Genomic DNA, 23,960 nt, shown 5'->3' with positions numbered 1-23,960 from the left:
TATTACTTATAAGAGACCTCATTTTAATGAACACTCCCTTTCTCTTTTGTTATATCTGGTGCTCAGAGCATCTGCTTCACCAGCTAAAGAACTAAAACTGATTCAGATCCCAATTTATTTTGATAGAGTAGGAGGTCACAAGAATATGCTTAATAATGATGACAAGGATTTTTCAGCTTATATTTTTGTTGCATTTTTTGATTTTCAAATCATTTCTATATATTCTTATTAGTGCCAACAATCTAGTGGACAAAATCGTTTAGGAATTCTTGTTTTATGATTGAGGAAACTGGGGCACAAAACAGTCATATAACTTCCCAGGTTCACACGCCAAGCCGTATCCGTCCTGTGAGTAGTTGGTTGCAGTGATTCTTGCTGGGGGAATATGTCCATGTCATCTTTGGAGCTTTAAAACAAAACAAATGCCCAAGCTTCACTCTTGGATACCACATCTGTCTGTGGTGGAGATGAGCATCAGCTGGGTTTTTTTGTTCGTTTCTTCAAGATCCAAAGATGAATCATGCTCCTCTGATAATGGAACCACTGACCCATTGCATACCCATTGTACCTATGCCATCCTAGCAGAAATTGTGCTAGGAACAGAGCTAGAACTAGAATTTAAGAGTCCTTTTACTCAATATGATCGCTTTGAGTTTTACTCATCACTGCTCTAATAAATAATTTGATTCTATTGTTGTCAGATAAGAGCAATATAATACTGGAGTTAATGGGCCCACAAACTGATCACAACCAGGACTCTTCTTTGTCTAGACCTTCAGAAATGGGAAATAATTCAAATTTTTAGAGTTAAGTGTTCTCTATTTATGCACCAAAATCTTTTAATAGCTAACAAATGAACTCATAAAACTGAAAAGCCAGAATATCTTAAAAAGTAATCACTACCTCTAACACTGAATATATGAAAAAGCATTGAATTATACAGTTTAAATGGGTGAATTTTATAGTATGTGACTTGTATATCAAGTTGCTTAAAAATACAAGAAAAATAAAAAGATAAAAAGACAAGAACCACAGTCACTACCATGATTCTCTGTTGTGATCCATACTTTTTATAACTTTTTATGGAGAAAAGGAATTTGCTTCTCTCCAGAGGTCCTAGGTGGTATTTTATGCTTGAATTGCATATCAGTGTGTACATAGTTAAGTTTTTGCTCAACATAGTTTTGGGATAATATTAACCTGTAAGAAAAAAAGACAAAGATCTAGGTATGACTTTAAAGTTACTAATATTTAGGATTTGTAATGTATTTTTATATCCAACTTTCCCATAGAGTTGGGGAAACAGGGGGGGAAACAATGGAAACAATGAGAGACTTTATTTTCTTGGGCTCCAAAATCACTGCAGCTGGTGACTGCAGCCATGAAGTTAAAAGATGCTTGCTCCCTGGACAAAAAGTTATGACAAATGTAGATAGCATATTAAAAAGCAGAGACATTACTTTGCCAACAAAGGTCCGTCTAGTCAAAGCTATGGTTTTTCCAGTAGTCTTGTACGTATGTGAGAGTTGGACCATAAAGAAAGCTAAGCACTAAAGAATTGATGCTTTTGAACTGTGATGTTGGAGAAGACTCTTGAGAGTCCCTTGGACTGCAAGGAGATCCAACCAGTCCATCCTAAAGGAAATCAGTCCTGAATATTCATTGAAATGACTGAAACTCTGATACTTTGGCCACCTGATGCAAAGAACTGACTCATTGGAAAAGATGCTGATGCTGAGAAAGATTGAAGGTGGGAGGAGAAGAGGAGGACAGAGGATGAGATGGTTGGATGGCATCACTGACTCAATAGACATGAGTTTGAACAAGCTCCGGAAGTTGGTGATGGACAGGGAAGCCTGGTGTGCTGCCGTCCATGGGGTCGCAGAGTCGGACACGACTGAGCAGCTGAGCTGAACTTCCCATAGAGTTAATATCTTCCATATTTTGCAAATGTTGCAACTTTCTGCCTCTGTTTCTAACTGCCAGTTACCACACTTATACCTACTTTTCCACATATAGCACAGATTGCCAGGGCTAGGAATACTGAAAACTTAAATCATTTGGCTCTGCAATATTAGTGTTGGATTAAAACCAAATGCAAGTGGCAAAATAACACATGGTGAAAGAATGGGCTGTGCTTCTCTGATGCCAGACAGAGTCGAATTAATTCTTTGAGAGGAGGTGTGAATACACATGTATAATGATACTTTAACACAACTGTGAGCAAAATATTTTGTCACATTCCCCTGTGTTGTTAGATTTGGTCTGCCATCTGCCATTCTTGCGTTGACGGGCTTAGAGCACCCATGAGGAGCAGGGACTTGCAAGAGGCTACAGAGTTTCTACTGAAAGATAAATTAGATCCTTGGGTTTCTGTTGTTTTTTTCCTGTGTATGCCCTGAGGAGTGATTTCTTTCTCTAGAGCTCATTACAGTACATCAAGCAATTCTTCTTTGGTGTTGTGTATATGACATACTTGTGAATCTCAATTTTTTAATCTGTCCTGATTCATGGAATTCCTTTTATTTTACCTAATTTGTATTGCTTATGAGTCTAAATTTATTAGGAAAAGTTAAATTCAGTATACTTAATTTAAGAATGCTGGAAAGTGTGTAATAAAAAATTATACAGATTTCTATGTAATTTAATTAAGATTTTAAAGTCTCAGCACATGAAGGTTGATGATCAGAACTATTAAATCATATGGAAACACACTGCATTTCTAAACATTGCCAGCGAGCTCTTACTACAAAGTATATGGATGTCCTCTTTTAGTTCCTGAAAGAATGAAGATAAAAATCATAAAAAGAGTATGAGTGATTGTTTTAAAGTGAGTGATGTGAAACTTAGATGCCCAGTAATCCAAACCAAAACAGCTCTTAACTCTGTGAGATCAAGCTTTTGTCATAAGCGTATATTGTATATTCCCTCTAAAGCAATCTATATATAGTCTTTGCCCTAAATTAGGGTTAATTAACCTAGTGATCAGTGCAAAGAAATAGAGGAAAACAATAGAATAAGAAAGACTAGAGCTCTCTTCAAGAAAATTAGAGATACTAAGGGAACATTTCATGCAAAGATGGGCTCGATAAAGGACAGAATTGGTATGGACCTAACAGAAGCAGAAGATATTAAGAAGAGGTGGCAAGAATACACAGGAAAACTATACAAAAAAGATCTTCACACACAAACAAAAAAAGATCTTCACGACGCAGATTATCATGATGGTGTGATCACTGACCTAGAGCCAGACATCCTGGAGTGTGAAGTCAAGGGAGCCTTAGGAAGCATCACTATGAACAAAGCTAGTGGAGGTGATGGAATTCCAGTTGAGCTATTTCAAATCCTGAAAGATGATGCTGTGAAAGTGCTGCACTCAATATGCCAGCAAATTTGGAAAACTCAGCAGTGGCCACAGGACTGGAAAAGGTCAGTTTTCATTCCAATCCCAAAGAAAGGCAATGCCATAGAATCCTCAAACTACCGCACAATTGCACTCATCTCACACGCTGGTAAAGTAATGCTCAAAATTCTCCAAGCCAGGCTTCAGCAATACATGAACCGTGAACTTCCAGATGTCCAAGCTGGTTTTAGACAAGGCAACGGAACCAGAGATCAAATTGCCAACGTCCACTGGATCATCGAAAAAGCAAGAGAGTTCCAGAAAAACATCTATTTCTGCTTTATTGCCAAAGCCTTTGACTGTGTGGATCACAATAAACTGTGGAAAATTCTGAAAGAGATGGGAATACCAGACCACCTGACCTGCCTCTTGAGAAACCTATATGCAGGTCAGGAAGCAACAGTTAGAACTGGACATGGAACAAGAGACTGGTTCCAAATAGGAAAAGGAGTACGTTAAGGCTGTATACTGTCACCCTGCTTATTTAACTTCTATGCAGAGTACATCATGAGAAACGCTGGGCTGGTTGAAGCACAAGCTGGAATCAAGATTGCCGGGAAAAATATCAATAACCTCAGATATGCAGATGACACCACCCTTATGGCAGAAAGTGAAGAGGAACTAAAGATCCTCTTGATCAAAGTGAAAGAGTAGAATGAAAAAGTTGGCTTAAAGCTCAACATTCAGAAAACATAGATCATGGCATCTGGTCCCATCACTTCATGCGAAATAGATGCGAAAAGAGTGGAACCAGCGTCTGACTTTATTTTTCTGGGCTCCAAAATCACTGCAGATGGTGATTGCAGCCATGAAATTAAAAGATGCTTACTCCTTGGAAGGAAAGTTATGACCAATCTAGACAGCGTATTAAAAAGCAGAGACATTACTTTGTCAACAAAGGTCCATCTAGTCAAGGCTGTGGTTTTTCGGTAGTCATGTATGGATGTGACAGTTGGACTAAAGAAAGCTGAGCACAGAAGAATTGATCCTTTTGAACTGTGGTGTTGGAGAAGACTCTTGAGAGTCCCTTTTACTGCAAAGAGATCCAACCAGTCCATCCTAAGGGAAATCAGTCCTGAGTGTTCTTTGGAAGACTGAAGTTGAAGCTGAAGGCCCAGTATTTTGGCCACCTGATGTGAAGAGCTGACTCATTTGAAAAGACCCTAATGTTGGGAAAGATTGAAGGCAGGAGGAAAAGGAGACAACAGAGGATGAGATGGTTAGATGGCATCACCGACTCAATGGACCTGAGTTTGGATAAACTCTGGGAGTTGGTGATGGACAGGGAGGCCTGGTGTGCTGCGGTTCATGGGGTCGCAGAATCAGACACGACTAAGCGACTGAACTGAACTGAACCAGCAAGCTTATTCTGTACACACTAGAGCCAGTACCCCTTTCTACGTCTCTCCTCAGTTGTGACAACCAAAAATGTCTCCAGATATTGCCAAATGTTCATGGAGTGGGGGGCAAAATCACCCGTGGTTGAGAACTGCTGCTCTGAATATATTAGAGAATGGGAGTGATGATGCAGATTGATAAGACTCTGGAAGAGAGTAGGGTAGAACTCAAAGTGTTGTTTTGATTATTTTAAGGAGTAAAGACCAAAGGTTTTGAATTTATTTTATTTTTAAATTAATTTTTATTGGAGTGTAGTTGATTTACAATGTGTTAGTTTCTGATGTACAGCATAGTGAATTAGGTGCATATATGCACCTGATATATATATAATATATATGTATCTCCATTCTCTTTAGATTGCTTTCCCAATAGATCATCACAGCTTATTGAGTAGAATTCCCTGTGCTATACAGTAGGTTCTTATTAGTTATCTATTTTATAGTAGTAGTATGTATATGTCAGTCCCAATCTCCCAATGTATTCCTCTCCACCCCTTTCCCCTTTGGTAGCCGTAAGTTTGTTTTCTACATCTGTCAGTCTATTTCTGTTTTGTAAATAAGCTCATTTGTATTGGATTGGCCAAAAAGCATCTTTTCATGTGTTGAGGAAAAACCTCAACAAACTTTTTGGCCAACCCAATAACACTGTTTTTTTTAATATTCCGCATATGAGTGGTAACATATAATATTTGTCTTTTCTGTCTGACTTAATCACACAGTATGACAATCTCTAGGTCCATCTGTGTCCTTGCAAGTGGCATTTTCTTGTTCTTTTCTTTGTTCTATGGATGAGTAATATTCCATTGTATATACATACCACAGCTTCTTTATTTATTCATTCATCCGTCGATGGACATTTAGGTTGCTTCCATGCCCTGGCTGTTGTAACTAATGGGGCAATGAGTATTAGGGTGCATGTAACTTTTTGAATTATGATTTTCTCCAGATATATGGCCAGGAGTGGAATGGCTGGATCATATGATAGCTCCGTTTTTAGTGTTTTAAGGGACATGCATACTGTTCTCCATAGTGGCTGTACCAATTTACATTCCCACCAGCAGTGTAGAAGGGTTCCCTTTCTCCACACTCTCTGTAGCATTTATTGTTTGTAGACTTTTTGATGATGGCTGTTCTGACTGATGTGATACCTCATTGTAGTTTTGATTTGCATTTCTCTAATAATTAGTGATGTTGAGCATCTTTTCATGGGCCTCTTGGTCATCTGCATGTCTTCTTTGGAGAAATGCCTATTTAGATCTTCCACTCATTTTTTTATTAGGTTGTTTGTTTTTTTGATATCGAGCTACATAAGCTGTTTGTGTATTTTGGAAATTAATCCCTTGTTGGTCACTTTGTTTGCAAATATTCTCTCCCATTCTGTGGATTGTCTTTTCGTTTTGTTTATAGTTTTCTTTGCTGCACAGAAGCTTTAAGTTTAATTAGGTTCCCTTGGTTTATTTTTGTTTTTATTTTCATTATTCTAGGAAGTGGATCAAAAAATATCTTGTTTCAATTTATGTCAGAGAGTATTCTACAAATGGATTAAATGCCCCAGCCGAAAGGCATAAACTAGCTGAATGGATTGAATTTTACTTTTTAATGAAAAAGTTAAAAAGGAAAGTGTCTGGTTCAAAGATTTGCTCTTAAATAACCATCAAAAAGTGTGCATGTCTTATAAGAAGATTCCTTTATCCCAAGTTATTTTGTAATCATTCCAAGGAGGCTGAACAGAAAAATCAGACTTAATCCTCTTTTCTAGAATATATTTTTAGGTTACTGAAATCACCTATTAATAAATGCATCTTTATTTCAAAAAGTCTTCTTGGAAGAAATCAGACTTAATTAACCCTTTTTCTCCTTCATAGACTACCTAACAAGTTCTTAAAGCTAATAGATTACAAGGTTAAACAATGTTGCCAACTTTTTAATAAAATGAGCTTTTCATTTTTTTTTTTTAATATTTTGTTGTCCACATTCACCCCCGTCCTGCCTCCCATCCCACCCTTTATAGAATATGATCATCATCAGGAGTTTTTTAGCTTTTCTGTCAGGGTTCTTCTAACTTTTTTGTCCATTATAGCCGTTGGTCTCCTGCCAGAACACTGATAATTCATTTTTTACCTTCTGTGTGTTAACCACTGGACACGGTAACACTCATATGTGTCCTGAAGCCACAGTTCTTTCACCTGGTGGCTGTGAAGGTGGTACAGTGACTCTCGCCTTCACATCTCTGTCACTTTTGTCTCTTTCATGCAGCAGCGGCCGTTGAGCCAGCAGACCGAAGTCCTCGGCCCACCTCTGCACCAGCCATTGCTCCGAGCCCAGCCGCAGAAGGCGGTGTCCCAGGAGCGCCTGTCAAGAAAGCGCAGAAGGAAACAGTGCAGGTTGAAGTGAAACAGGAAGAGGCACCGCCTGAGGATGCTGAGCCAGAGCCCTCGGAAGCATGGAAGGTATGTCATAAGCCCAGAGGTCCAGCTCACTCACTTTTGGTTCAGAGGTGTTGACTCCTTGAGCAGGAGGGTTCTCAAAGCACTGGTTTTTGTTAAATCCTAACGAAGTTATTTCTTCCTTACTCTTTCTGAAACAAGGTAACTCCCTGTAAACCTGTAAAATATTTTCAAAGAATTATGTCATGAAGACTGTAAGCTCTCCCAGATGTTTTCAGGTGACACACAGCTTTACCCAACTTAAATTTTAAAAACTGAGTCTGTAAAAGTCACCAGCACTGTGATCATCTGCTTTTAAAAATAATTTTTACTCATCCAGAAGGAATCTCCACATTCCTTTCTAAGAGTAAGCTCAGCTAGTATGATTAAAATATAATTTGATCTCCTAAAATGGATATATATGTAACGTGCCCGAAGAATATCCAGATACTATATGAAGCACATATATGTGGTTGTTCAAATCTTAAGTAACTTTATAAAAAGAAGATCCATTCTGTAAGGAAAGTTATGCTACTGAATTGTTTATAGTTCTGAGTTGATTGTACCACAGTCACTGACCTTTGTTGAAAAATCTCAAGTTTCATTAGTAGATTTCCCAGGAGTAACTGTACCTGAACTAATCTTTTATATGTTGATGAGCTTTTAAAAATGCATTTAAGCAGCTATGGAGTTGAGGTGTCAGTTCAGATTTATTAAAGTAAATACAAGTCTCACTGTTGACAACAGAAATTAATAGAAACAATCTTTATAAGAAAAGCTACATTTTTATATGTCTGTTAAGAAATGTAAAACTGTGTAAGACCTTAGTAAGTGCTCTCACCTTGGCAGATAGATTGATTAATTCTGTTCTTTTGGAGCCAGTTCAATATCTAGTTCATCTATAAAGCGTGGCCAGTCTGGCTCTGTTTTGATTGTATTAAAAAAGTATTCAGTGTGACATAGTTCTCACTGTCCTTTGAGACCAACTCGAGTCCAGAGGTAGGGGGAGATTGAATGAAGGGTAAGTGTTTGCATTTTTGTATCTAGCCAAATGTGCTTGACATTGGCCACAAGGTTCAGTATCAACCGTGCCTTTTTGATGCTAGACTACTTCAGTTTTTAATGTTAGGGTAGCTCACCTGGCACTTTGACTATCTTTTCATTTATATTGCTAACTGAAAATGTTGACTTACCGGAAGTGGCAAGGGAATCTTTCTGGTGGCTAAGATTCCTTTGGCTTTGTGCTTACTTCCTTGTTCTTTCACCTATCTGGCAGACAAAAGTATCTTCATGAATAGGTTCCCTCCCTTTGCTCTTGGGACCTCAGCAGAGTGGAGAGATCACTTCCTGTTATATGCTCACCATTTAGGTGCCAGTAGGGGGCCTTCTTGCTGGTTAATTCTATATAAATACATTTTCAGATACTTGTATTGAGATCAGACTGAAAGCCACTTCTGATAACCTTCTACTACTAGTGACAGAGCTAACAGTGACTTGAGTTAATTTTATTTGTAGCAGTTAGAAACTAATTATGACATGTGCCTGAAGCTGTATTTACTATATAAAGCAGCAGTAGTAATAAAGTAGCCCTGTAATTGTGGAAATCTTATTACCTAACACTAATTTGGTGCCAGATAGAGAGAGCTTTTTGGCATCTTGAGTCATTTGACAAGACCTATTTTGCAGGTGTGGAGACAGTACCTTTCTTCGTGTGCATATTTATCTCAGTTAATATTCTCTATAGGAGCATATGCAGAACTACTTGGTCTCCATTCTTAAACTGTAGAGGCTCTCAACTTCTTGCTGTTGGATTGCTAAGGACCCAAAGCAAGAAGTCATTATTCATTTAAACAAGTAATTTAAGCTTTACCAAATAATTCAAAACTTACATTTGCTAAGCATTCACAACTCTATGGAGATATTGTCTCCATTCTATCAATAAAAAACTTGAAACTCAGAAAGGTGAAATAACTTGTGAACAGCCACAAAGCAGGTGGGATTCAGAGCAGAAGTAACCCAAGTTGTTACTTACCCCCACAGTTAAAAGGGCTGTAGCCAGATGTGCTTATGATTTGACAGCGTCACAAAATTCGTTGTCATCTTATGTTCCTTATATTCAGTCCCAGAGAAAACAGCACAATGACATAATATTCTGAGGTAAGGCTGCCAAATGTGATCAAGAAGAAGACGTCAAGGAAATTCCCTGACAGTCCAGCGGTTAAGACTGCGCTTTCACTGCTGAGGACCCAGGTTTCCATCCCTGTTTGGGGAACTAGGATCCAGCAAGCCGCTTGGAAGCCAAAAACAAAGAATATGTCAAAATCACAAATTAATGAAGTTCTGTGAAGAATGTAAAGATAGAGAGTGATTGATTTGACCCTTAATAAAAACATTTTTCTCATTTTGATATATCCAGTGCTTTAGGCATTGCTTACTATTATGCTTTCTCTTAACAGTCTTGTTTTTTAAATTTATGCTTACTCCACTTGGGGCATATACAATGACTGCTACTAAAGGTATTTCAAAGCTAAGCAGGAGGCCTTAGTTACTATCTTCCTACTACTCAGGATGAATCTTTCACACCCACCGAACACATGGGCTCCCACTCCCTGGAGAGGGGAGTACAGTGTGTTGAATGTTGCAGCTGAGCCCTGTGTGTGCTTATTTATAAATCAGCCTTGGAAGTAACTGCATGCATCAGTAACATTTGCATTGAGTTTATTGTGATGTGTTGTTGCCTAATAAACTCAAGGGTTAAACTGCTTTCTTAAGTAGATTGATCAACTAACAGAATTTTTTTGTATTTACCTGTTTGGTGTCATATGTGATTTATTTTATGTGTCCTTTAAGTGTAAAGACTTTGTTTTTGTTTCTGTCATATATGTCACACATGAGTATCTTCATTTGTAAATTTGTTTTTAACTGTCATTTAAAATACTTCTACATCATTTTTTAAAAAGGAAAACATGACTTTTTAAAGCCTAAATTATTGTTTTTAGTAAATACTTTTTAAGAAACAAGTAGAAACATGTTTTCTTCATCAATAGAATAATTACCTTATTATTTTTTTTTTTTTTTTATCCTTTGGCTGTCCATATTACCTCTTCAGCCTTGAGAATGTGATGGTGAACTGACAGATTGTTATTGAGAACAGCGGCCTTCCCTGTAACACCCCCTGTACAATTGCATCATATCAGTTTATTTCATAACCACCTAAAGATGTGGCTGTTTTGGAAATATTGCCATTCATAGAAACCTACTAACCTGAAATGTTTTTACCACTTTATTTCTTAAATGTAGGTGGAAAAAACCCACATCGAGGTCACAGTACCCACCCCAAACGGTGACCAAACGCAGGTTTGTGCCAGCGGGCCGCTTGTTCCTTTTTCCCTCCCTCCCCAGTTTTTTCTTCTCCCGTCTTCCCTGCTCCTTAAAAAAAAAAAAAATTATATATATATATAAAATGAAGGTTCAAACAAACTTCAATGAGACAATACTTTATCATTTTTCTTTCTTTTTTTTTAATAATGGCAAAACAGAAGCTTGCAGAGAAACCTGAAGATCTGATAAGAATGAGGAAGGTTAGCCATTTTTCACTTTCACAAAATCATATTACCATCACCCCTGCTGACTTTCATATTGCATTAAAAAGACAGTGATCCATTCTTTTCATTGATTTCTCTTAAGCTAGGAGTACTTTCAAGTAGCAGATGTATACACACACACACACACATATATACACATAAAAGTATATATATATACACACACACATATGTATACTAAAGAAATTATAATCCTGTACTGTATATTGAAAAATGTCATTAAAATAAACTTTTTCAGTATGAAAACACCTTCTTAAATACAATGAAGTAAGTGAAGGCCAAATCTATCCTTTAAACTATATAAGAAATATTTCACAGTGGCACCATATGCTTGGAATCAACAGTATGCATTCAGTATTTATGCTCGATGGACTTGAGTTTGAGTGAACTCTGGGGATCCGTGAAGGACGGGGAAGCCTGGCGTGCTTCTGTCTATGGGATCATAAAGAGTCAGACACGACTTAGCAACTAAACAACAGCATTATGGAAACCATCATAGCAGCAACTCCCAGTATTGCTAATAATTATGGGTTTGGCTGTTCTGTGTCTCACTCTTCTTAGCTAGGGAGTGGGATGAATGTTTTTACTGAATAGAATATTGACTGACTCTGTATAAAATGTCCTTAGATCTTTCTTATGGAAGGCATTAGAGATGTATGTCCTGCAGTATTACTAAATACGAAACAATGTCAAAAAGCTAAATAATATTTTAAAGCATTTGCCTACTCCATGGAACACAGAGATTCAAGACTTCTTAAAGTCATGCGTTTTAAGATAACCCTCAAACAGCTTAGCTTCAAAAAGCAACATAAAACAGCTTGTTATGTAAGAAGCCAATGAAGCCAGGAGCACTGTCTGTTTAAATATCATCATCGCATTCTCCCATCATTCATGAACAAGGCCATCCATTTTCTGCTGGTAATTGTGTCCTCTGTGTGTCCTTGTGGTTCTGTGACCATTTCATGTTGGCATATGCTTCGCTGTGGACATTTAATTTTAAATATTTTTTTGGTTTGCCAATTTGCAGTTTTTTCCCGCAAGAACAACATTTTAATTTTTTATGCTTTTCTGTTTTTCCCTCTTTCATTTTCACAGAAAAAGAGAGAGAGACTAGATGGTGAAAACATTTATATCAGACATAGCAATTTAATGTTGGAGGTTTGTATGAACTTGAAGCTTATTTCAGTTGGTTGCCTGTAACCTGCATTCTTCGCTGATCCCCTTTCTTCTTTCTGTGCTGCGTTTGGTTTTGCATGCCATTGCATGAGAGAACTTTAGGTTTAAGATGCTTTTGCATGTTGGTAAACATGAAGATATGCAACCATCTCTACTTGTGAATCTTTAGTTTCCATTTCTCATACTTATCCAAAATATATGATTGGGACTACCTCTCTGCATCCCATGGTTCCATTGTTTTACCCACTTTTAGAAAGAACTGTATCACTGTTTAAAAGTTTCTTGACTTGTCCAAGAGTATAAATTCCTATATGTCTCAAGCATCAAATTTGTATGGTTTTTTAATCTTCTGAACCTAGAGAGTGTGGAAAAGTATGATCACAATTCAAAATGGACGTGTGAAAATGACAAAAGAGTAGTCAGGGAAAAAAAAGTAAAATACAGGAAGGAAAGAAGGGAGGCTGGCATTTAATGAGTAGTTCGTATGATATAAGATAGTTTAATTATAAAACAAGTCTGAAAGTGGAAGTCGCTCAGTTGTGTCCAACTCTTTGCAACCCTATGGACTGTATAGTCCATGGAATTCTCTAGGCCAGAGTATTGGAGTGGATAGCCTTTCCCTTCTCCAGGGCATCTTCCCAACCCAGGGATCGAACCCAGGTCTCCTGCATTGCAGGCGGATTCTTTACCAGTTGAGCCACAAGGGAAGCCCAAAACAAGTCTATGGGTATGGAATTTTTATTTTAAAGAGAAAATTGAGGTTTAGAGAAATTAAGTAATTTTTTTGTGGTTATTATAGACTAGTAAATTGGTAAAGCTCGGATTTGTGTTGGGATCCATATAATTATTAAACTACACTTTTCTCCCATTCAGAAATAGCAACATACTATCTGCTATAGGAATTGTAAGGTCATTGTATTCAATATTGATCAGATTTTCACCAAACTTATATTAGTATACTTTATCTAGTTTCAGACTCCACACTGGATAAGGAAATATAAAACTAACTAGAAGATTGGAGGAACTCTATGAGGAAAAATGAAGGAAATTGGAGTCATTCTGTGAAAAAACAGATCATGTTTACACATCAGAAACTCTTCTCTAATGACCTAATTATGACTCCACTCAAGAACCACAAGAAACAAATATAAATTCTGACATCATGGATTTAACTCAAGTACAAAGGAAATATAACTGTGTAGGAAGATGATAATGGCACCCTGCTCCAGTACTCTTGCCTGGAGACTCCCATGGACGGAGGAGCCTGGTAGGCTGCAGTCCATGGGGTCGCTAAGAGTCAGACACAACTGAGTGACTTCACTTTCACTTTTCACTTTCATGCATTGGAGAAGGAAATGGCACCCCACTCCAGTGTTCTTGCCTGGAGAATCCCAGGGACAGGGGAGCCTGGTGGGCTGCCATCTATGGGGTCGCAGAGTCGGACACGACTGAAGCAACTTAGCAGCAGCAGGAAGATGATAAATGGCTCTTGCCTTCAGGAAGCATACAGTGTAGGGACAAGTGGAAGAGAGAAACAGTGAATAAATAAACTGATAAAATGATTGTAGTTATTATAAAAGCTATGAAGAAAATAGTATGCCATGCTAATAAAAAGGATCTGCTCCAACTAAGGTGGACAGGGAAGTTGTCTCTGATGAGGTAACACTTCGCTGAGACCTGAAAGATGAACATATGTAACAGAAAGTATTATTAAAGTGGAAGTTTGAAGAAATTTTTTTAGATAGAACTTAGCCTCCAGGAATTAATTAATCTCATCTTATTCTTTATCAATACATATATTTTGAGTGCCTGTTAGGTATAATATAATATACTTTGATAAAAATAAACTATGGCCAGTTTTCATTAACCGTGTACTGCATGGTGGGCACAATACCAAGTACTTTATATATATTTACCTCATGTAACATGGAGTTTCTTAGGCTGGATCCTAAGACATTTTAAACTTGGTAGCTAGATCTCTTTGCTTTAGCGTGTAACTGAAACTAGATCTGAATGGTTCCACTTCTGAGATTAGGAAGAATAACAGATGTCAGTTGATCTCCTTATTATCAAGCAGTGTAACGTCTCCCAATTCCAAACATGCCTGTTTCTTGGCTTGCCCGTCTTTGATCCCTCCTCTTAACTGGAACCTGCAGTACCAATCATATATTTGTCCTTTGTTCCGTGAGGTGTGTTATGGCTTCTGAGACTCACAAAGTCCCTGTGTGTGATGTGTTTTTCCCAGCATTTCATTGACAGCCATGAGAGGGGATTTCTAAACAAGTGTGTGTGTGAAAATTAAAGCTACTAACTACCTTTTCAGAATATTTTCTATTTAATGACGTGTTTGGTTTGATTGCTGCTCAAGTTGTAGGATGATAGGCATCAAAAAGTGTCTCACCTGAAAACAGCCAAAACAGTTTGGCTAACCATCATTCTCTATATTGTAAAAGTTCCCCCCTACACCGCTCCCCCCCACCCCCGCCACTTAAGGAAGTTCTCTCAAGTTATCTGTCATACTAGCAGATTTTTAAAAGTATTCTCTCCTCCCCCTACTCCTACCCCACCCCCACTAATGCTTTGTTCTGGCACAAATAAGGTCGAGTTCATTTTTAGATCTGCTGCCGCCTCCTCCATCTCCCAAAGAGAACCTGTAGCAAGTGTCTATGACAATTTCTATTTGGAACAGGTCCCTTTGAAATCTTAATTTTCCTCCGTGCCCCCACAGGTTTCCAACAGAGCCAGCTAAAAAGGTTGGAGAAAGCTCCCTCAGAAGCTACTGATTTTATTGAAACATTTATTTTCTTAGATGCCAAGCCAAACAAAAGCTAAGCAGGCTAAGTAACAAATCACCAGCCTCTCATAAGTAAGAGGCTAATAACCCAGAGAGTTATGGTTTTATCGTAGCATCTCTTGATCATTTTTGTTTTGCTCCATTCCCACCTTTAACCCTCCCAAATCTGTTTAGTTGTTCTTGGCCCGAGCAGATTTGATTTTTCTCAGAAGCTAGGTCAAGAGCCGGACATGTCTGGTGGGTCTCAGTTGTTCAGCCAACTTCGGAGTCGTTGACAGAGCTTGTTTCTGCTTTTCTTTAGCTAGTAATCATGATTTTCTTGCTTTCAGCTAGAACAAAAGTGCAAACTGTGGTTTCCCCGTGGTGATGCCCATTTTCATGAGCTATACTCACATGTCACCCCAGCAGGCAATGGGGGAGCTACAGGATTGCCCTTTTGGGGTTAGTTTTCTCTTGGATCTCAGATCACGTAAACCTCTTTCAGTTTTGCAAAAATAAAAAGAATAGACTACTAAATGAATTTTCTGAATGAATATCTCCTGAATCAAAATTGTGTCATATGCTTCACTGATTCTTTTTCTTCTACTGTATTCTCTTTGACATTGCTTTTGAAGAAAATTTACTTAATTGAAGCCTCTATTGCCCCAGGAGAAACTTTTTAAGCAACTTTTTGTTTAAACAAGTTCCTTCCCCACCCCACCCCCTAAATGAGGCTGTTTCCCATGGAGCCAAAAAAAAAAAAAAAAGACTAATCCTCAAAATTCACGGAGCGTATTAAGAGATATATTTAGTATTGTGCTTTTCTTGGATACAGAACTGCCTTGATATATAATAAACACAGAATTTTTAGCAGTCATCAAGTGACAGGCTCCCACATGTTTTGATTTCAAGCACAGATCTTTTGAGTTTTTTTGAAGAAATATGTTGGACAAAGAACATTTGAGGTTTTGTCTTCACATTGTATTTCCCAGATTATCTCTGGCCTAGTCTGTCTTTTGAAAGTTGGTTACTGCCTCCTGTTACATAAACTTGAATGTTATTTATTATATCATTTCTAGCTTTATTTGTCCAGTTTTGATCATTTCTCCTTGGAATATCCCCCATGAGAGTTTTCCCCTAGTTGTCCGGTAGTCACATCTGCTCGAATAGTTATTTTAAGTTGTCAGTGAGATATAATAAGGTATTTGACAAGTTCTTATTAAATTGCTCCCTATCCATTGACTGTTACTAGAAGACAGTTCTTATTTTGAATGGTACTAAGGGATGAAGTAAAGGTGTCAGAAGGTAGAAAACATAAGGCTTTTAGTGTGTGTGGATACTATTGACAAAGAAAAAAATTCCATTATACTGTATATCCTGAGTAATTACTCAGAGATAGTAACAATCTGCTCTGGAGGCTTGAGCCAGGAATTTCAACAATACATTTTTGTATCGAGAAGGGGTTATTCCTGTTTACCGAAACCCAGCAATAGCCACCAGGTATTAAGAAAGCAAAACTCTCTCCAGGTAGAGATAGAGGGATACTGTGCAGTAACAGTTCATTAAGGCAAGGCAGCCAGTAGTGGGAGTCAAATCTTTCACCATGTCCTTCCTTTAACAATTTCTCCTTATCTATTGCTATCTCCATCCTGCCTGAGCTGAGCCTTAATCAGTTCCTATCAAGCTGAGGCTAATTGGGCTGTAGGATTACCTGTTTGGGATGAGGAGTTGGAGATCCAGTGCTGTGACATGATGGGAAAAAGAGTTGTAACATTAAGGAGTGAGCTCTTTATAGGTTCTATAACTGCTAAGAGCTATAGAGTGATGATGCTTTACTGCTTCCAAGAAAAGCACCATGTTAAAAAAAAAAAAAAACAACAAGAAAATATACCATATTGTATATTTACAATTTGAATGTAATTTATGGATTAATAACATCTATCCTGGATGTGGAGTTATTTTCTACCAGTGCCCATAGTATTCTGTGGGCTTCCATTGGTGTGGTCTTTTCCCTGAGTATTCATTGTTTTGCATCTTTGTCCTTTCAACTGTAGGATTTAGACAAAAGTCAAGAAGAGATCAAAAAACATCATGCCAGCATCAGTGAGCTGAAAAAGAACTTCATGGAATCCGTACCAGAACCACGGCCTAGTGAATGGGATAAACGCTTATCCACTCACTCTCCCTTTCGAACACTTAACATCAATGGGCAGATCCCTACAGGAGAAGGAGTGAGTACTTTGTGTGATGAATTGTGAGAATGAGTGAAATAAATGCTTTTGTATATTGATAATCTATACCTGAAAGTTTAGAGCTGAAATTTAGCTTTGGTGTCTCATCAGTTCATTCCAGCTTTATAACATTCGTGATCAGACACTTTTTAAGTCACGTGGACCACCCAGTCCAGTTATGGGAGCCATTTAGAGCGACCAGTTGATGATTAGGCCCTGAGATCTGTCTCTGCAGCTGCATGCTTCTGGCTAGTGTATGTTTACAAATTGACCATAAGCCAGTAGAACTTTATGTCCAAACTGTGCCTTCAAGGGCCAGAGAGTTTACTAAATTTAGTAAGATCAAAATTGGAAAGGGATAAGCATTTTTTAAAAACTCTGTTTGAACACTTGCACAACTTAGAAATGTCTGGAATGGTTGACCACAATTATATAATAAACTGAGGCGGCCTCTAAGCCAGAAAATGGAGAATACCAAGTCTTAATGATTGTATTTCAGTTTTAGAAGAACTATTGATGATTTATTTTATGAGTAACGTCAAATTTAATAATACTATTTTTTTAAGATAGTCACAGTTAGAGGTGGTGATACCTTTTAGAGGCTGTCCTTTTTCTATTATTGTTGTCATTCCCTATTTTAGAAATCCTACACCTGAATAAATGAATCTGTGTAATGAGAACATATTGAAAGTTACTTTGAGCATGTATTCAAAAATCCTTTACTTAATCTTTACCCTGTACAGGTTAAGTATGTACGTGTGTGTATGTATACATATAGTCATAGTCACAGTGTAATGATTTTAAAATTATATGTTTATTTTCCCTAAAAACAATAGCAGTTCTATTTAAGAAAGGTAAAGTGATATTTTAATAATTTTTCAAAATTTAGTTTTTATATTCAGAGTTCATAGTAAACTATTCCAACTTACTGTTTAGTTTCTGGAACTGGAGAAGATAGTAAAAGTTTGTTCACAAAGGATACATTTTATATTTTTCAAAATGTGATTAAAACTGGCTAACAGCTGTCCAAAGAGAGTTGAACCCACTTCACCAAGAAGGGTGGAGAATTCCTGAATGATGGGCAGTGAAAATGTTACCGGGGATGATAGGATGCAATTTTTCCTATTCTCTGTCCTCTCAGCCTCCACTCCCTGGTCCTTAGTTCCGTATCCCAAATCTGGGGCATGAGACAGTGACTACCTTCTATAAGCCCATGACCTCATGAGAAAGCACTTGTTGCTACCTCACCTGGCTAACCCTGCAACCTATAACTGCATATTTTCTAAATATGTTTTCTTTTTGACTCGTTGCAGGTAATAAAAGATGCTCAAATACTTTGAAAAAGTAACTTAGTACTCTCTTGGATGAAGTTTGGTAAATTCAAACCAGTCTCCATTTCCAGAAAATAATCATGTGTCTTAATAGAAACCCTTCAGAAACCATCTCAGGGCTGGTTTAGGGAATATCTGTTTCATTCTGTGGATTTTGAAGAAATGACTTTTACAAATTAAATTAGATCAATATGGAGTACTTTAGCTCTAGGGTTATGGTGTTACCCCTCTACATGAATAATGTAATACATAAGGACTATACTGTGATAACCTTTTATATAGGTTAATCCCACTTTCTGGCATATCTTACTTTTTCTTTGATAATTAGGGCAGTATTTCTGTTCTCTGGGGATACCTCTTCCACCTTTGACAGCATTGTTGTTGCATTGCAAGGCAACTGAATTTTATATAATTTGTGTGTGACCAGGTGAAGAAAACCTCTGTCCTTCCCTCGGAAAGAAAGGTTGGTGGGCCAGAGGTAAAGCTGCCATTATGACTTGTGCTTCTCAATCAGAATTTGCTCTTGTCATGGCACTAAGCACATAATGCCCCCAAACTGAACAGCAGCTGCTCAGTGATTTTTTTTTTCTTTTGGCAATACTAGTAAATTCATATCCACCGCCTTTGGACCTAACACATGTAACATTTTCACTGCTGCATTTTGCAGCTTTCAATTTGCTTATTTCGGCGCATGGCTGGTTGAAAAGCTGCATGAAGTTGTAAATATGTATTCAGAGAGAAAAACGAATTTAATTGTACCCTGTTCTTTTTATGTTGTCTTTCTTCTCCCTCTTATGTTCTTTTAAAAATCATTATAATTTTGCATCCTTTATTTTCCTTTTCTTCCTTGTTTTGCTGACCAGTCCCCCAGCTACTTTCTCCCTGATACATATCACTTAGGGGCGTGCAAAGAACCAGTGTCGAACTTCCCAACAGATCAGAGAAGGCTGGCTCAACTGAGAGAACTTAGAGCCAAGTTTTTCCTTTCGTAGCAAACATCTGTCTTGACTGGATGGCAGAGTACAGGAATTGCTGGGGGAGAAAAATTTCTCAATTGGGAAAAAATAATTTTCCATAAAAGTATCAAAAACATTTGCTTAATATGATGTATAAACCTTTGTGATGGTCCTTATTATTTTAAATCATGATTCTGAGTGGGTGGGGAGGGAGTTTGTAACTATTGAGATTTGTGAGGGTTTGGGTTAGGGTTTTTTTTCTGGTAGATCTTGGAGGCTCATATAAACTTTTATACTTTTGTTTTTCTTTTGCAATCTTTGAAATGTATAGGATTAAGATTTTTATTCCCTTGAGCAAAAGCTAATTGCCATACTGAATGAACTATTGCCGTTTTTTTAAGCCTATATGAAGAGATATGAGGATAACATTTTATATTCTGCCATTCTATTTGTAATAAAAGTAACTTTTTTGATGGCAAGAAGAATGCTTGATTATTGGCTTTGCCCAGTTGATCTAAGAAAAATTGGCAGCACCAAAGCAATGAAAAATGACTGAAAATTGGTGTGAATATCCTTAAAAGAGGAATAAATACTGTAACTAATGAAGTCCAGTGATTCCTTGAACTTTGAGGATTTCTGATCTTCATTCATTCACTCAGAAAATTACCTATTGAGTACCCTACTGTGTTCTAGAAACTTTGCTAGGATAATTGCCAAAGCAAAGTAAAATACAGTGTCCAAAAGATCTTCCCAAATCCTTTGCACATCCCCAAGTATCATTTTTGAGCATTTTCCATCTGTCATTTTGTTCATCTTTCTCTGTCTTTCTTGATCTTCTACCGTGAAAGCAGACACAGGAACGTGCTCTGTTAGTGCAGGACGAAGAGAAAGTTAAAAGGCAAGAGAGATCTACTGAAAGAGCCTTGCCCCAGCAAGAAAATGAAGAAACTCTTCCCAAGGTTTCTATTCCAATCCCTGAGGATCACAAGTTTCTCAAAAAGTGCCACCTCTACTCTAGTACTTTTTCATCTCCTCGTGTTCCTTTCGTGATGTCTTTTCTCCTGGTTCTTGCATTGGCTGTCTGGTGGTTGGTCTTTCTGTGATCGGAAAACAGGGGGCTCGTCTGAAATGTCAAGACTAAAACCATTGAACTTTGTCGTTCGCTTCTACTGTGTTACCTCCTGTGTGTTACCCTCTGATCTTGATAGTTCCTGTCCCAGGGGAGCGCTTGTGATCATGTCCTGTCAATACAATGTTACTCTTTATAGATGAGATATCATGGGGTACAAAGGAGTAGCCATGGATTGCCAAAGCCAGTTTTCCTCACTGAAGTTTAACAAGTTTAGGCAAATTGGATTTAAGCATGCAGCAGGTTGGTACTTTGCCCAGAAGCTTTAATTCTCTTATCCTGCATGTTCTTACTGTTTACTGTTGCTCAGTACTCCTCTCCAGTGCTTCTCACAAAGCAGGGTATCCTGTAGACACATTTGATGGAATGTCTTCCCAATCCTTGATAGTTACTTGTGTGGCATGGGCTTTGTAGTTTAAGAAAAAATTCAACTTGCTAAACTTTCCAAAGCCTTAAAATGGTACATTTTAATCTATGAATCCATAACCACTCCTTTTCTTGAGATATCAAGTCAGTACATACAAAAGCCTTTTTCTGAAAAGGGCTTTTGACTTCCGTGGCCTTCTTATGTATGTTTCTGAGGTGTACAGGGACAAACAACTTTTATCCTGCCCAATGTACAGAAGAGGTCTGCAAAAGTTAAACGCAGTTTCCACAAATGTAATGTTGATGGTATAAGGAAAATGGTGCTGGTGCCCTTTAACCTCCAGCCAGGGCTGAATTTTCCAGACTACTCTGCCATCTTCAAAAGTCCTGGAATAACAAATTTCTTGAAGATCTGGACATATGCATACCCTTCTCTGAATTAGAATACTGTGTTACTTCTTTATTGAATTAAGTAATTATATTGCTAAAAGCAATATTTAGCCATTATGATAAGGTTAAAGTATATATTGATATATTTTGTTTTTCTGATAGACTTCAGACTTGTTTATTCTTACATGTGTGTTGAAATTAATTGTCTTTAATCCATGGTCTTGTGAGCTAAGGCTCTGTTGTGACAAGTACGTGTCTTCTGTTTGCATGTTGATTTTTAAGGCTTCCCTGAAGTAAATATGCGTGTGCTGTCTCTTCACAACCCTACTCAGATGCCTAACCTGTTTTTCTCCCCTCAGTATTAATGAAATCTTGCATGTAGCCTGTTTTTTATGGCACTTGAATGTACCAATGTGGATGATTTGGTTAATGTCTCAAATATTGTTTTGAAATCTGAGTTCATAGAGTTGTCAAACTGAGATTATTGCACTTTACTTCTCAACACTTTCCAGCTGATGAAACTTCTAAACAAGACTTTTTAAGGTGGTAGCTTCTTAGAGTTAAAAAAAAAAAAAGAGAGAGAGAGAACGGTAGAGCCAAGACTCTTTAGTTCTTCAGTACCCACCACTGCTACTCTCTTTTTTCTGGAGACATGTAGAAATAATACTATGGCATTTCCTGAAAACTGTGACTAGGTTATTATAGGCTCTCCAAAAAGATGGGAAAGAAGTGAGAAGCAAGTTAAAATTTTAAATCTGGTATAAGTGTATATCTTTCATGTCACAGGCTATGTTTGTTTATAAGAAATATTTTGTAATTAAGCATATTTGTTTATACTCATAATAAGGAGAGAGAGACCTCGAATCAACCTGAGATATTGCAGAGCTGTTCTGTAAGACAGAAAGTGATCGTAATAATACTCCTCTTTATCTGAAATAGACATGGGAACTTTGCTTATGAAATAACAAAACTATAGTTATCGGTTAGATTCTTTTAAATTTTTTTCAAGAAACAAGGAAATAACCTTAGGATTTTATTGATGCTTTTATAACTGTTTCAGATTATATTTCCAGTTTTCATCCTTGTACATAGCTTTTTACTCATTATTGTAAGCATCACCTTGAGTTGTGTTTCCCTTTGTATTGGAGTTGATTTCAAGTCCATTAAAATTCTAGTGTAAGCCAGCAATACTTTTCGGTTTTCTGAAGTGCAGCAGGAGTTCTCAGATGGTCAAAGGAGAGGCCTTTTCTTCTGTTAATAGAGTAAGAATGGTTGAGAAGAGAAGGGCCAGTCCTTTGACTAATAAGCTGGCTGGTGCAGTCTCAAAAGATATGCCTGTCACAGTTATCTTAGGGAAAATAGTTTACACTGCTGTCCATATGTATAACATAAAGCTGTAAATAGTCTTGGTTTTCCTCTCACATCTCATTTCATTCTTGATACCAGAGACAGATCCAAAGAACTGTATGTTGGTTTTAGCTTGATTCAATCTTCTTTTTTTTTTCTTCAGCCTTCTTAACAACAGGTTGATGAGTGAAAAACAATTGGGACTAAGTAAAAAGTCTTGGGTTTTTGCCTTGGTTTTGCTAGTAGTTTATTCCTAGGGTGACTCTGAGAAGCTGACTTAACTCCTTGGTGCCCAGAGTTCCACCTAATAACGTAGAGACAAACCTACCTCTTGAGAATGTTCCAGGAACCAGGAGCTCTGGTGGGCATGGAATGCTTGGCCTTTTAGGGACTAGAAATTTAAAAAAAAAAAGCAAAGACACATTTGCTTCCTGGATTTTTTTAAAATAAAAGTAAGCAATTAGATAGCTGTATTTATTTCCATCTACTCCTTATTGACATTTGAGCAAACACTTAAAACAACTAAAGTTAAGAATTCCTCTTACTCTTAAGCAATTCATCTTACCTCTGTGGTATACTTCGAGTGGACCATACTTGAAAATAAATCCCGCATCTATATTTTGGACCTGTCTTTTAGCCATCTTCTTATGCTAGACATATGGATTATTAGACATGTGGATTATGAAGGAGCTTCAGTTTTCATGGGTCAGTTCTATTACTTCTTTGTATCTTTAGCAAAAGTTTTGAAGGGAGAAGATACCAACTCTGTTGAGTAACATGAGACTAGGGATTATCTGTGGACTAGATTTTGTTGTCATCTTAGATCCTAGTACATTTCTTCCTATTAAATACTACTTAAATTCCTGTGGATGTAAGACAATTCACCTTTTCCTACATTCCTAAGTCACTATTGTAATATTTCCTACAGAAGAGAATATAAGACATTTTTTGCATCAGAGGTTTGCTTATTTTTTGAAGGCATAACCAGTCAAAATTTATACTTAGCCTTTACCAGTGACCATGTAATTATGAAAGGAAGACAGAAAATTCAAAAATAGTATGAAACACTAGGAAGTTGCTTTTTTCTTGCCTAGGGTATTGAGCAGAGTAAAGCTATATAGAACTTTTCTACCAAGTTTTCTTCACTTTTGTTCTTCTTCATAGAAATTTTAAAGTCCCAAAGTTCTTTGCAGCATTCTCTGTCATACTGAGAGAGATTATTGTTATGTTGATTCTATTACATATAGAAATTCTGCCTTTTCCCACTGTACTCAAATGAGCCCTGTTGTTTGTAGTTTTGGTAGTAGGAGCAGAGACAACTCTTTACCTGTGGGATGACTCAATCTGCCTCCGCTACACTGTAGGGAAGAGTATCCATAAGTCTGGTTCATTCCTGCTGCTTTTACCCCTCATGCCTTGGGATCTTCTTTTTA

At 37.4% G+C, this 23,960-nt stretch overlaps 1 protein-coding gene across 27 annotated transcripts in view; it reads left to right on the top strand.

Annotated features, from left to right (window-relative positions):
- Window positions 1–23,960, top strand: part of EPB41 (erythrocyte membrane protein band 4.1) — a 181,208-nt gene that overhangs the window by 125,449 nt on the left and 31,799 nt on the right. For 6 of the 27 annotated variants that reach the window (XM_061390388.1, XM_061390422.1, XM_061390369.1 and 3 more), the window contains 6 exons: window positions 7,057–7,250; window positions 10,527–10,583; window positions 10,766–10,807; window positions 11,924–11,986; window positions 16,832–17,008; window positions 18,767–18,817. In XM_061390388.1, the coding sequence (XP_061246372.1) occupies window positions 7,057–7,250; window positions 10,527–10,583; window positions 10,766–10,807; window positions 11,924–11,986; window positions 16,832–17,008; window positions 18,767–18,817 (584 nt within the window). Of the gene's footprint in view, window positions 1–7,056; window positions 7,251–10,526; window positions 10,584–10,765; window positions 10,808–11,923; window positions 11,987–16,831; window positions 17,009–18,766; window positions 18,818–19,202; window positions 19,522–23,960 lie in introns of those variants that run through there. The other 21 variants (XM_061390473.1, XM_061390495.1, XM_061390378.1 and 18 more) reach the window with 8 other exon arrangements.

This window comes from Bos javanicus, chromosome 2, assembly GCF_032452875.1.
Source record: "Bos javanicus breed banteng chromosome 2, ARS-OSU_banteng_1.0, whole genome shotgun sequence".
Lineage (NCBI taxonomy): Eukaryota > Metazoa > Chordata > Mammalia > Artiodactyla > Bovidae > Bos > Bos javanicus.
Note: the sequence above shows the minus strand (reverse complement) of the source record. Positions and strands in the feature narration are given on the sequence as shown.